Source organism: Kogia breviceps, chromosome 2, assembly GCF_026419965.1.
Source record: "Kogia breviceps isolate mKogBre1 chromosome 2, mKogBre1 haplotype 1, whole genome shotgun sequence".
NCBI lineage: Eukaryota > Metazoa > Chordata > Mammalia > Artiodactyla > Physeteridae > Kogia > Kogia breviceps.
Genome location: NC_081311.1, coordinates 182,381,554 through 182,394,349, shown reverse-complemented (window position 1 = coordinate 182,394,349; position 12,796 = coordinate 182,381,554). Strand labels below are relative to the sequence as shown.

Genomic DNA, 12,796 nt, shown 5'->3' with positions numbered 1-12,796 from the left:
ATGGGTCTACAGGAGGCTGATGTCATTGCCACCTGCCCTGAGGAGGTCACAGGTGTTCACGATAAGGGTCACCTTCTGCTGTGAGAGCTTTAAAATTTTACAATGATCTCTCACCCATGTGGTCCACAACAGCCCAGGCAGGAAGCAGGACAGGGATGGATTCCTTCATTCATTTGGCAAATTTTAGGTACTCTAGTATGTTCCAAGTGCTGGAGATATCTAGCTGGACAGGACAGAGTCTTTTGCCCTTAGTGAGCTGATATTGTATTGGGAAAGATGGACATTACACAAGTAAATAAACCTTCAAGGTCATTTCAGACAGTGGTAAGTGCTTTGATGGGGAAAAAAGCAAAACAGAACACGACGGGCTAGAGAATGACAGGGGTGGACATGAGGGGCTGATTCCAGTGTGCTGACCTTTCTGAGAAGATGACATGTGAGGTGAGGTCTGAGAAGGGAGAAGGAAACATCTAAGTAAAGGTCTGGGGTAAAGGGTCCAGGTAGAGGGAACAGCTAGTATAAAGGCCACAATGTCTCACTGACTTTTCTATCCCTTTGGAACACTGACTGGGCAAGCAGGACCCCCTAGCTACAGATCCTGGAGCTTTCCAGCCTCTCCACGCTGGGGGTCCCCAACTCACACCCCATCACCCCTACCTTGCCTGGCTAAAATGTGCTGGCACCACTGGGGACTGTTTCCACCATTGTAGCAGGAAGCCCAAGCAGAAGTGAGTCCTCAGGCAACCAGCGCCTTACAACTGGCACAGGACAGCTGGTAGCCAGCCTCTGGGTCAGAGATCAGAAACAGAATGTCTTTATGTGCAGAAAATTCTGACTAGGCTGCCAGAAACAGCAGCTGTGGATCAGTGAGAGTCTTCCCAGGGAAGAAGTCTCAGGGAGGAAAGAAGTATTATTCAAGATCCTGACTTGCTACCTGTGGCTGCTGGCCTTGGTCATGAGTCTGGCCCTTGACCCTGAAAGATAAGAGGTTCAAATAGAGGAGCACGATGTTACGGTGGCACAATGTGGCTTGGAGAGAGTGGGCAGAGCTGTCACATTTCTGAAGTGGAAAGCCTGGAGAGTGGGGATCAGTGTTACCTCTCAGGACCAGGATTGTTCACCAGGGATTCCACCGTGCTCAATGTGTGCTTACATAGCATGCCATTGGTGTGTGTGTGTGTGTGTGTGTGTGTGTGTGTGTGTCCGTGTTTACACTGTCTGTATCTGCCTTGCAGCTCATATCTGCAGCTGCATCTGCTCATGGGTGGGTAATTCTGTCTGTGCCCAAATGTGGAAGTGCAGCTGTTGGGAAAGTGGCATTCGTTGTCACTTTCCTGCCTTCTTGTCAGTGTCGCTTGCAGGGATTGGAGCAGCTGGAGGAGAAGAGGGCGGGGAGAGAGGGAGGGAGGGGCTTTGCCTGCAGCTCCCCCATTCATTGTCACCCCACCCCGGGCTCATTGTCCCCAGCACACAGACATATCCTGTTGGCACGATCAGAAGATCTGATAGGAACCCGCCATTCCAGGTTTCCGGTTTGAGCAACGGGGCTGGGGGCTGGGGGCTGGGCAGGGGCCTGAATAGGAGCTGGTGCTGCCCATCAGATTATCTCGCTGGGATAGTCCAAGGTGGCCCCACCCCAGCCCAGGGACAGAGGCCCACAGGCCTGGAGGTGGACCAAGGAGCCAAAAGACTGGACGGGACCATTGTCATGGCTATGAGCGTTCTGGTCTCACCCGCCTCAAATCAGAATGCATTCTGATTGGTCCAGCTGACCCAACTTGGTATCCTCTGGCCAGTCAGAAAAGGGGGACACACCAACCAAAAGGATTGGCTTATCCTTCTAGTAGATGCATTGGAGTGAGACTGCTTCCCTTCTCCTCCCACCCGATCTCCCCCCACCTTTGTGTGCTCTTGCAGTGTGCCTTTGGGAGGCTGATGACCCTTTCTGGACCTCATTTTCCCTCTCTTCTAGAAGGAGTGGGACTGGCTTATTCCTTCCATTCTTCCATCGAGATCTTTGTTAAGGGAATTGGGGCATGTTGACCCTAGAGATAGGAATACTTAGTGGAATTTAGATATCCTCTAATATCAAATGAAATGGTACAGAGGAATTTTGTACCCTTCAGCGTGATATAAAAAAATGAAGAACTAGAATTACTAAGCTCTTACTATTTGCTGGATCGTCATGTGGTTGGTGGGTCTTGTGGGAGCAGAGCTGGGGCCTGTGGGTACAAATGCAAGGTTGGTTTGGGCTTGGGGTAAGGGTGTCAGAGCTGTCTGACGGTTGATCACCCTGCCTTGTGCGGTAGTGAACGGCCAAATGATGCCTGTCAGGGATGTGTGGGAGGGCATTTGGTCCAGCAGGAGATTCCTGGGCTGGGAGTGAAGCAGGAAAGACATGGCCACATTGACCACCAGGAGGTGCCAGAGAACCCCAAGTGGGAGGTTTGCTGGACCCCACTCCAGATGTAGTCGTACCTGTTCGCGCTCCTGGGGCCACCGGCAGCAAGGGTGGAGACCCCACCTGCCAGGAGGTCTGGGGGTTGGTCGGGGCGGGGGGGGAAGTTGGCAGGGCAACCTAGGGCAATATGCCGGGGGAAAAGAGAACAGAATGGCTCTGCTCCAGCAGAGGCCTCCCTGGCTGAAGCTGCCCTTCTCCCTGCTCCAGGTACGTGCGTTATTTCAGCGGCCTGCTCTCTGGCTCCATCAAAATGAACAACAAGCCCTTGTTTCTGCACCACGTCATCATGCATGGCATCCCCAACTTTGAGTCTAAAGGAGGTACCTGCCCGAGCCCTCTAGCTTCCATTCCCCTCCTGTCTTCCATCTCTTTGTCTTAGGAGGCAGCCTCGGGGGGGAAAAATATAGGCTAGCTGTCGTCTTAGGCTTGGAGTCTCAACTGTACCACTTCCTATTTCTCTGAGCCCCAGTTGATTCATTTGCAAAATGGGTTGGATACTGGCAGTGCCTGTGGGCAGGTGACGCTGGATGGTGCAGTGTTTCTGTAAACTCAAAATGCCTTTTAAATGAAAAGTTCGCATTTCTTCCTCTTTCTTCTCCCATTTCTCCTTCCTCTTTTCCTCCTCCCCTTTCTTCCCTTTCCTCCTCCTGGCCCATCCTTCCTTCCTTCATCTCTCCTCTCCCCCTTCCTCCTCCCGCTGTTTCTGCTGCCTTGACTAATAGCACCCCTCCCTTACAGGGTGTCGGCCATTTCTCCGGATCTACCAGGCCATGCAACCTGTTTACACATCTGGTATCTAGTAGGTATTCGCAGGGATGAGAAGCCAGGGATGCTGGAGGAGGTCCAAGGCTGAGGACTAGGGGCTGGGGGCCGGGGTTGAGGGGCTGCCTAGGACCTTTCCTAGGAGGACTTCTAGGGTAGGGCTGAGGGATGGGTCAGCAAGCTTTCACAATAGCCCCCTGGCAGAGGGGCAGCTGGGAGAAAGTGCACTGCCCGGCTGCCTCAGCGGCCCTCTGTCCCTCTGCCTGCCTCGTTCCCATAGCAACGTCCAAGGAGACAGCCAGACCAGCATCTGCATCACCATCGAGCCCGGGCTGCTCTTGAAGGGAGACATCTTGGTAAGTTGCCCCTCTGTCTCAAGCCCCCGCACTGCCGTTTATGTTTTCTTCCTTTTCTCTTCCTGCTCCCCTTATGCCGCCCTGGACAAGAGCGTCCCTCCTGGGGGGCCAGCAGCCTTGGGGTCGTTGGCTCTCAGGGGCCCTGCAAGGCCTTCCAACCTGGACGGTCCTTGTCCATCCCCTGCCTCAGTGTTGGATGTGCCTTCCCCTGGGCTCGCCTCTTGTTCTGGAGTATCTCCAGGGACATATGTCTCTGTGTGAGCTGTGACCTCCGGGCTTCCTGCTGGTGACAAGGACTCCCTCAATTCTAACTTCTCTCCTTCCTCCTGTGATTGAAATCCACTCCTACGTTGTCCATTCTGACTGGTGTACAGGAACTTCTTGGGAGGAAAGCTTTGTCCCCACAGGGCAAGATTGGCTTTCAGCTTTCTGCTGTTCTGAAAGTTTCCCCAGAGAGCTCTGAGATCCTGTTTGGGGTTGCTGACCTCTTCCTCACTGGGTTTGGGGCTTAGTCGTGGAGCTGATAAGGAAGCTTCTTGGGACCAACTTTCTACCTTCGGGCCCCTGATGGGCTCTGCTCTCTTTCCCACCCAGCTGAAGTGCTACCACAAGAAGTTCCGGAGCCCAGCCCGAGACGTCATCTTCCGCGTGCAGTTCCATACCTGCGCCATCCATGACCTGGGGGTTGTCTTTGGGAAGGAGGACCTCGACGATGCCTTCAAAGGTGGGCTCGTTGAGTAGAGAGGCAGACCTAGCAAGGAATAATTAGACCACAGGATAGGAGAGCAATAATGGAGGGGCTATGGCAGCAGTGAAGGGTGACCGCTGTCTCCCTTTGCTTCTTTCCTCTATCCATTTGAGGTTTTATCTGTATTACATTTAGGCCCAGGACATGTCCACATCCATCCACCCATCCACCCATCCATCCATCTGTCCATGTATAAATCCACCAGCATCACTGTGTGTCTGTATGTGCCAGGCATGTGCTAGACCCTGGTGATACAAAGAGAAAGAAGTCAGGCCCTACCCTCAGGGAGCTCACAGTCTTATGGGAGAAAGAGACAAACAGACATGATACTACGAAGTGATGCTTGCAGTGATGGAGATATACACAGGCATGATGGGTGCTCCAGGGAGCAGACACCACCCCTGCTATAACTTCCCTTCCTGCAAGCAGTGGATGGTGATCTGTGTGCAGATTGGGCTCAGGCAGAGATCAGAGCGTGGGGCTGGGGCTCTGAGGAGGAGAGGCCTGATCCCCCAGTGTGGTCTGGCTCATGCAGGAGAAGGATGTTTTTATGATGAGCTTTCCCTGTACCGGAGCCAGGAGAGCAAAAGCAGAAGATGGTGTTATAATTGCAGAAGAGAATGTAAATGTCATCAGTCTTAACAAAGAAAGTAAAAGAATAGCTGACAAAATAAACGTAGAGTTGCGGAGAGGTGGGAGAAGGGAGAGGCACAAACTTCCTCCTCCTACATGGACGGAATCAGTGCACCATCGGAAATGGACAGATCAAGAAATAGAGGCTTGGGCTTCCCTGGTGGCGCAGTGGTTGAGAATCCACCTGCCGATGCAGGGGACACGGGTTCGTGCCCCAGTCCGGGAGGACCCCACATGCCGCGGAGCTGCTGGGCCCGTGAGCCATGGCCGCTGAGCCTGTGCGTCCAGAGCCTGTGCTCCACAACGGGAGAGGCCACAACAGTGAGAGGCCCACGTACCGCAAAAAAAAAAAAAAAAAAAAAAAAAAAAGAAATAGAGGCTTAACCATCGTATTGAAAGTTTCAGAGGTAATCGGAAGGGTGAATTAATAATAATAACAGTAGTAATAATAATAAAAAACCAGATTTAAGAAGGGAGGTGGGAATACTATAAGTGATCCAAATTATTCATCTTCATAGTGGTGAATCAGTGAAGATTTTTAAAAACTGATATATCTAGAAATAGTGGCATAAAAACTGTGGCTATTATTTAGAGTCTTAGAGGTAACTGCTTGTAGAACAAGAAATAGAAATGGTAAGAAATGGTTACCTCAGACAGGTAAGACAGAGCTAGGGTGGGTAGGAGACTTAATGTCATTATATATACTACTTATTATATTATCAACCATGTATACATGTATTACTTTAAACTTTTCTAGAAGAAAACTTTTTGTGGAGTCCTCTTTTGGGAATCAGTTGCCCATTTTTGTTTTTCCTTCTCCTTTTTTCAGATGATCGATTTCCAGAATATGGCAAAGTTGAATTTGTGTTTTCTTATGGACCAGAGAAAATTCAAGGTAAATGCCAAGTTAGAATCCATTGATTCATTCCCTTCCCTGCACTCTGCCCTGCCCCACCTCAACTCACCTCTACCATTTTCCCACTGATCTGCTCTACAAATATCATGTTACCTGTGGTTGAGAGTCAGGCCAGTAGTAAAGGATCTGGGTATCATAGTGGACCCCCAGCTAAACATGAACCAGTGACCTAATCTGTGGATAATAAAAATAAAAAAAGTAGACAGAGAGGCGCTGGGTTGGATAAGCTATTCTGGCCCCACTAGGTCATCCTCCTATTATATTCAGAGACTGAAGGCTATGGTGGATGGAGGGAGTGGCCAAAGGGACTCTCAAAGGTGCTGGATGGACGATAAGTATTTATGAGAACTGAGGTGATTCAACCTGAAGATGAGAAGGCCAATTTAATAATAGCCTTTACGCCGTTAGACTGGTTATATGTGGAGACCAGTTGTTCTTCATCGTATTTGGGAACAGAATAGGAAGAGGTGAAGTCAGGTTACAGCAGTGGGACTCTGGGTAGACTAAAGAAAGGACTGCTGGGTCAGGAAGGTAACTCATCCAGAAGGCCTGACTTGTAGCTTATGCTCTCTGCGTCCCGGGCTTTCTCTGGATGTGTAGGAGAGATTCTGCCTCTCTCCTCAGATTTCTGCCTGCAGTGGCAAGCATCTTAAGTGGAAGGGCAGGGGGATGGCTCAGATGACTTGTGTCCTCTCAATGTCAAGGCTGTGATTCGCCTGCTGTCCGTGACCCCGTGCAGCCCATCACAAGCCTCTCCTGCACTCCCCGCCCCTGACTCCAGGGCCAGACTCTCTGGATTCTTGGCACTGCCCCAGGGGCCCCTGGGACACAGAAGAGAAAGAGGCAGCCACCCAGCCAGAGGGTCCCCCGGCTTTCCTCTAAAGGGTCTTTGTTGCTCAGTGCTGCTGTCCTCATTTACCCTTATGACCTGGTGTGAACCTTTTCAAGAATGCAAGAAACCAGACTCCTGGGTTCTCCATCCAACTTAAGCGAGTGGTCCTGCCTCGCCATGGTCAAGAAAATGAGAAGTCCCTTAGGGAGCATCCTTAGGGAACTTGTTGGTTTCCTCTGTTTTTCCAGCTGCTGATCGGTTTTTTCTTTGTCTTCACTGTCGTCTCCACCTTTCCCTTTTTCTAAGGCATGGAACACCTGGAGAACGGGCCAAGTGTGTCTGTGGACTATAACACCTCCGACCCCCTCATCCGCTGGGATTCCTATGACAACTTCAGTGGGCATCAAGATGATGGCATGGAGGGTAGGTGGGACCAGTGGCTTCCAGCCCCTCTGCGACTGCACAGCCCCTGCTCACATGGCCTCGGCTCTCTTGGTTTGCTATGACACCATACTGGGTTCAAAGGGAGGGGAGGTGCAGAGGAGAGGTCCAAAGAGACCTCTGAGAGCTCACAGTTCAGATAAAACAAAACAGGAATGAGCTAAAGAATGAAGCAAAACAGCCATACAAGGATGTATCCTTGGTGCCGAATGAGTCCCATAGGCAGTGAATGCTCTGAGATTGGCAGGGGATGGATTCTTGAGAGCTGGAGTGGTCTGGGAGGGCTCCTTGGAGGAAGTCGCCTTGTGTAGAGCTTGAGATACCCTCCTGTGCTTAAAATACAGCATTTGTTAGATTTCTTTTAACCCCGTTGTTGGATTTCTCCAGGCTCGCTGCCTGAGTTCTCTGGGGTCAGAGCACTAGGAAGGTAGACACAGCATTTAGGACCCACAAGCTTTCATCAGCAGCCGATGAAAATGTTTCTGAGCTGGAAACAAACTGGTAGGCTCCAAAATTTGAAAAGAAAGCAGCAGAATTGAAATTAACTTTTTTTTTGCGGTACGCGGGCCTCTCACTGCTGTGGCCTCTCCCGTTGCGGGGCACAGGCTCCGGACGCGCAGGCTCGGCGGCCATGGCTCACGGGCCCAGCCACCCCGCGGCATGTGGGATCCTCCTGGACCGGGGCACGAACCCGCGTCCCCTGCATCGGCAGGCGGACTCTCCACCTCTGCGCCACCAGGGAAGCCCAATATATGTTTAATTTAGCAACAAAACCTAACATAATGTCAAATGGTCATCCCCAACTCAGTTCAACTCTTGAGAGTTATATATGAGTTCTGTTGATTTATGTGGTTCATTTGAGTATGTGTGATGGGATGCAGGGCGGGGCCTCTGAGAATGAGCATGTCTGGAGCTCAGGAACTCTTGAGATGCCCTGTCTGGAGTTTGGCCACAGGCTTGTTACCCTGATGTGGTCCCAGGACCATGGAATGTGGAAGCTGGGAGGACCTCAGGACCGTTGGCCCATCCCCCATCAATTTTCAGCCGGGGTAACTGAGACCTGCCCCCGCCCCCCGGCCCAGAAGGAAGCATCTCTTGATTTACCCCCATGACCAGGCTATGTCCTTTCAAGGATACCAGCACCCAGCCTCTGTGCTTCTCCTCCCAGCTGAAGCTTGTCCTGGGGTGGGGACCCTGGGCCATGTGGCAGAGCTGGATTAGGTAGACCAGAGACCCTCACCCTGGTCTCCACCTCCAAGGTTTTGGATTTGTTGACTCCACGCTGAAAGTCTTGTAGGCCTTTTCCTGCATGAAGATTCTCCCTCTGACCGTAGAGACACCAGAATGAGCGACGCAGTTCAGAGGGAGTGGGCTGAGGGCGATGCTTAGGCTAGAATTTAGGGTTTGATGGGAGAAGTTCACGTGCAGTGCTGCAATGGTGAAAGTTTGTCCTCTCCCTCCCTAGTTCCTGCACGTCTCCCCCACCCCTCCAGGGGCCTAGACACTCCACCAGGGACCCCCCCCCCGCTACTGTGCCGAGGCTGCCCCGCAAAGCACTCCTCTTCCTGCTCCAACCACATCCCCTTGTGCCCTGTAGCTGGGGAGAAGGCAGAGGATGAAACGAATCAGTCCTGAGGTACCGGTGGCTGCCAGCCTAATCGTTCATCGTTCTGGAGATGTTTGCATTTTTAACAAGAACACTTGGCAATTGGAAGGAATTTTCAATGTCTCTCCATCTCTCCCTGGTGTGGATTCAATGCTATGATAAATGTAAAAACATTTAGTAAACTATAAAGTGCCAGGCAAACAAAAGGTAAAACAATGAAGGGGAAAGGAGGGGCTGCGGGAAGGATGGGGCTTGGGACACAGTCAGCCGTGAGGGAAGGAAGCAGGCAGACTGAGCAGGAGGCTGGGACCAGAGGCAGGGAAGGGGGAGGAAGGAAGGGGAGAGGGGGGGCCCTGGGCTCCTTTGCCTCCCCCTGGCCCGTCCTCCTCTCTCCTCCGATCTGCTCTCCCAGGCAGGGGGATGGAACCAGTAGGATCTTTTGGCCAGTTAAAGGTCAGCTCGTCCTGTAGGGACAGAGGGACTCCTGTCTGGAGGCTGAGACACTGGCCCTGCGCCCAAGGGTGGGAAGGGAAGGCAGGGGAGCGGCTAGGGGAGCGGCTCACAGCCCTGACGTCCTCTTCCCTTGCCTGGCTGACCCGGACCCGGAACTGGGTGGCTGGAGTGGGGTCACCTGGGCAGACCCGGCCTGTCCCGCTGTGTACTCCCCACTGTCACCGGGCTGCAACTCCCACAGGGACAGGAGAGTCAGTGTGGTGGCCCCGGGGCAGGAGCGGTGATCGTTATCCTCACCCTGCTTCTCCTGGCTGGAGCACTTCTAAAAGGCTCTAGATTCTGGGGCCCGGAGGTCAATACATGTTCTTCTGGCTAATTCTCTGGTTCACGAGAGGGAAGCCCGAGGCCTCTGTCTGTTTCCGTAGTTGTGGGCAAGTCACCGTGCTCCAGTTTCCACACGTGCTAGCTGGGATAAGGGCCCCGAACCCCCAAGACTCTGGGGTGCCCAGGAGATGGCCCGCGCTGGAGCCTGGGCGGTGGTTTGGCCATTTGCTGGAGCTGCCCTCGGGCTGGGGGATGGCCTCGTGGGCTGCGATGTGGTGCCAGGGGAGGCCCTGGACCAGGAGAGGCAGGATGACCCCGAGGTGCTAGAGCACTCGAGCACGAGTGCTTTAGAGCCTGACTTCCTGGTCCACACTGTGGAGTCTCCTGTCCGCAGCTGTGTGCCCTTGGTCAAATGATCACGCCTTCCTGTGGTCTTCATTTCCTTATCTGCAAACGGGATGGTGACGGTACCCATGTGATTGGGTTAATGTAGCAATTTTCATGAGAGGCAGTTTGTACTGTGGTTAGGACTGTGGCCTCTGGAGCCAAACTATCTGGGTTCAAACCCTCTGCCAAGATGCCATCCTCTTGGGGCCTCCGTTGACTCTGTTGTAACATGGGGATTTGGTTGACAAATCATTTCGAGCACCTTTCGGGGAGCGGGAGCTGCAGAGGGGCTGCCTGCTGTGCTCCCTCGTGAGTCTCTGTCACGTCGGTAGTGACCACGATCTCGGGGGTCTACTGACAGGGCTCGGGAGGAGGCCCCTTGGCCTTGGGAGCCAGCTCGGGCTTTGCCATGCACCAGTTTCGATGCCAAGCGCTTGATAGCCTCCGTCTCATCTAACACTTGCAGCCACGCTGTGAGGTGGGCACGGTTTTATGCCTGGATGGGGGACTGGGGCACAGAGGGGTTAAGTGACCTGCCCAAGGTAGCCTCGCTAGTAAAGAGCGGATCTGGTGTGGAACCCCGGTGCTAACTGCTATCGCGTCCTCAGCTGGCCGTCGTCCCCGAGGGTCTGTCCTGGGTGTCTGATCCTGTGGCAGTACCTGGGTCCCGCTGAGCTTGGGGGAGGGTCTGCTGTCTCTTCCCCCCACTTCTCACCACTGGACAGTCCAGATCTCTCCTGCCCTGCCTCTCAGTATGGGCGGGGGGCTTATATGCGGTGAGGCAAGGAGTGCAGTACCCTGTGGCAGGTACCCAGCAGGGCTGTGGTGCTGGGAACAGCTGAGGCACATCCCTGATGTCCCCCGGTCCCCCCCCCCCCCCATACACAGGAGGGGCTGCTCACGCAGGACTGCCTCTGGTGAGGGGCTGGCCTCTCAAAATACGGACAGGGTGGTGTTGGAGGTGAGGTGAGGCCATTTCTGGAAGCTGCCCACCTCCGCTATTTCAGGCCCACCAGGGGCGGGTTTAGGAGGGGTGGGCCAGGCCCTCTGGAGTCCACCGGGTGACTCAGAGTGGTGGGCGGGGGCACCGAGCCCAGCTCTTAGGGACCTCTGGCCTGGGCCCCCCCTCGGCCCTCCCTGAAGTGAGAGGCGGGTCGGCGGGTCGGCGCTGGGGTCAGAGCTCTGTTCCTCCGGGAAGCCCTCCATGTGGCCCTGACTTTACCGTCCATGTCAGGAATTGCTCTGTGTTTAACCCCTTCTTCACTGCCTGCATCCTTACCCTCTGAACCCTCGTGCAGGTTTCCAGTTCAAGGCGTGCAGACCCGTGGCGCTCAGCGTGCTCTTCCTTTCCTTCAGGGTGTCCCCCGTCAATCTCAGCAGCAAAATGAAGGAAGAAAACATGTGGGGACTTCTGGTCTCTGCAGGCCGGCCCCCCCCAGATCACAGAGCCCATCTCACACCCTCACGCTGTAGAGAGGAAACAGGCTCGAGAGGGGAAGGGACCTGTCAAAGAGGGGGACATCCCTACAAGTGGAACCCTCCTTTCATGATCTCAGCTCACCTTGTTGCAGCCCCATTACGTGATGACCACACCGCATGTGGGGAGGTCAGCGATCTAGGCTGGGGTCAGATCAGAGTAAGGTTGGCGTGTGAATTCAGGTGTCAGCTCCGAATCCTTCCCACCCCCTGGAGCTCAGCTTATTCTCCTCCTCCCACCCCTGGCTCCTCACCTTAGATGACAGGATGCTCACTGCCCCACGGGGTAGCCCATTTCCCTGGAGGATGGGGCCAGGAAGTAGAGCCAGAAATAGAAGGAGAGTGTGCCTCCGCATGGTGGACCTAGGCTGCTGTGACCGTGACTGCTTGGGACCATTTTAGCTCCCCTGCACTTCAGCCAGAAGGAGGGGGACATGATGAAAGGTGAAGAATCCGATGAAGGACCTTCTGAGCAGAGAAGTTTCCAGGCCTTGGGACAGGTGGCCGGGGAGCATAAGATGAGTGCCTGTCATTTCGGGGACTCCTTACTTTGGGAGTAGAACCCTGTGGTGAGCCTGATGATGAACTAGACTGATGTCCTAGTCTGCTTGGGCGGCCACCGCAAAGTACCACAGACTGTTTGCCGTAAACAATAGACATTTATTTTCTCACAGCTCTGGAGGCCAGAAGCCTGAGATCAAGGTGTGGGCAGGGTTGGTTTCTCCTGAGGCCTCTCTCCTTGGCTTGTCGACGGCCGTCTCCTCTTTGTGTCTTCACATGGTCTTCCCTCTGTGTGTATCTGCGTCCTCACCTCCTCTTCCCTTAAGGACATCAGTCATATTGGATTAGGGCTGACCCTTATGACCTAATTTTAACTTAATTACCTCTTTAAAGGCCCTGTCGCCAAGTACAGTCACATTCTGAGGTACTGGGGGTTATTAGGACTTCATCCTATGAATTTTGGGAGTGGGGACACAATTCAGCCCATAACACCCAGGAAGGAGTTTTCTGGGTTGCCTGTAGTTGGATGCCTGGAGTCCTGGTCCTGAGTGAGCAGTAAGAGAAGGTCCAGGGTGGGTGGAGGGGAGAACAGTCTGGTCCCCCACCAGCCTCCTCCTCTCTGCCTTTCTCCAGTTTGGTCTGGAGCCTGCCAGCTCAGCACTCTGGCTGGCACCACGTTTCACAGCCTCCAGAAGCCCCATTAGCTCTTTGGCCTGAGTAATGAAGCCCCATGCCCAGATCCCAGCTCCCTGTGGGTGGGAGCAGGGCTGTGTGTTTTTGCCTATGCTGCACGGAGCTGTCTCCAAATTCCTCCAGAGTGTTCCAGGGCAAGCCTTCCCGGAAGCAAGTGCGAGACAAGGGGGTGTGGGCTGCCCTCCAATTCTGAGAAGCCCACAGGTT

General features: G+C 53.7%; 1 protein-coding gene across 24 annotated transcripts in view; it reads left to right on the top strand.

Annotated features, from left to right (window-relative positions):
- Positions 1-12,796, top strand: part of TNS1 (tensin 1) — a 201,479-nt gene that overhangs the window by 114,016 nt on the left and 74,667 nt on the right. For all 24 annotated transcript variants that reach the window (XM_067026849.1, XM_067026837.1, XM_059052085.2 and 21 more), the window contains 6 exons: positions 2,669-2,781; positions 3,200-3,260; positions 3,504-3,579; positions 4,174-4,303; positions 5,790-5,855; positions 7,015-7,131. In XM_067026849.1, coding sequence (XP_066882950.1) covers positions 2,669-2,781; positions 3,200-3,260; positions 3,504-3,579; positions 4,174-4,303; positions 5,790-5,855; positions 7,015-7,131 — 563 coding nt within the window. The remainder of the gene's footprint in view (positions 1-2,668; positions 2,782-3,199; positions 3,261-3,503; positions 3,580-4,173; positions 4,304-5,789; positions 5,856-7,014; positions 7,132-12,796) is intronic.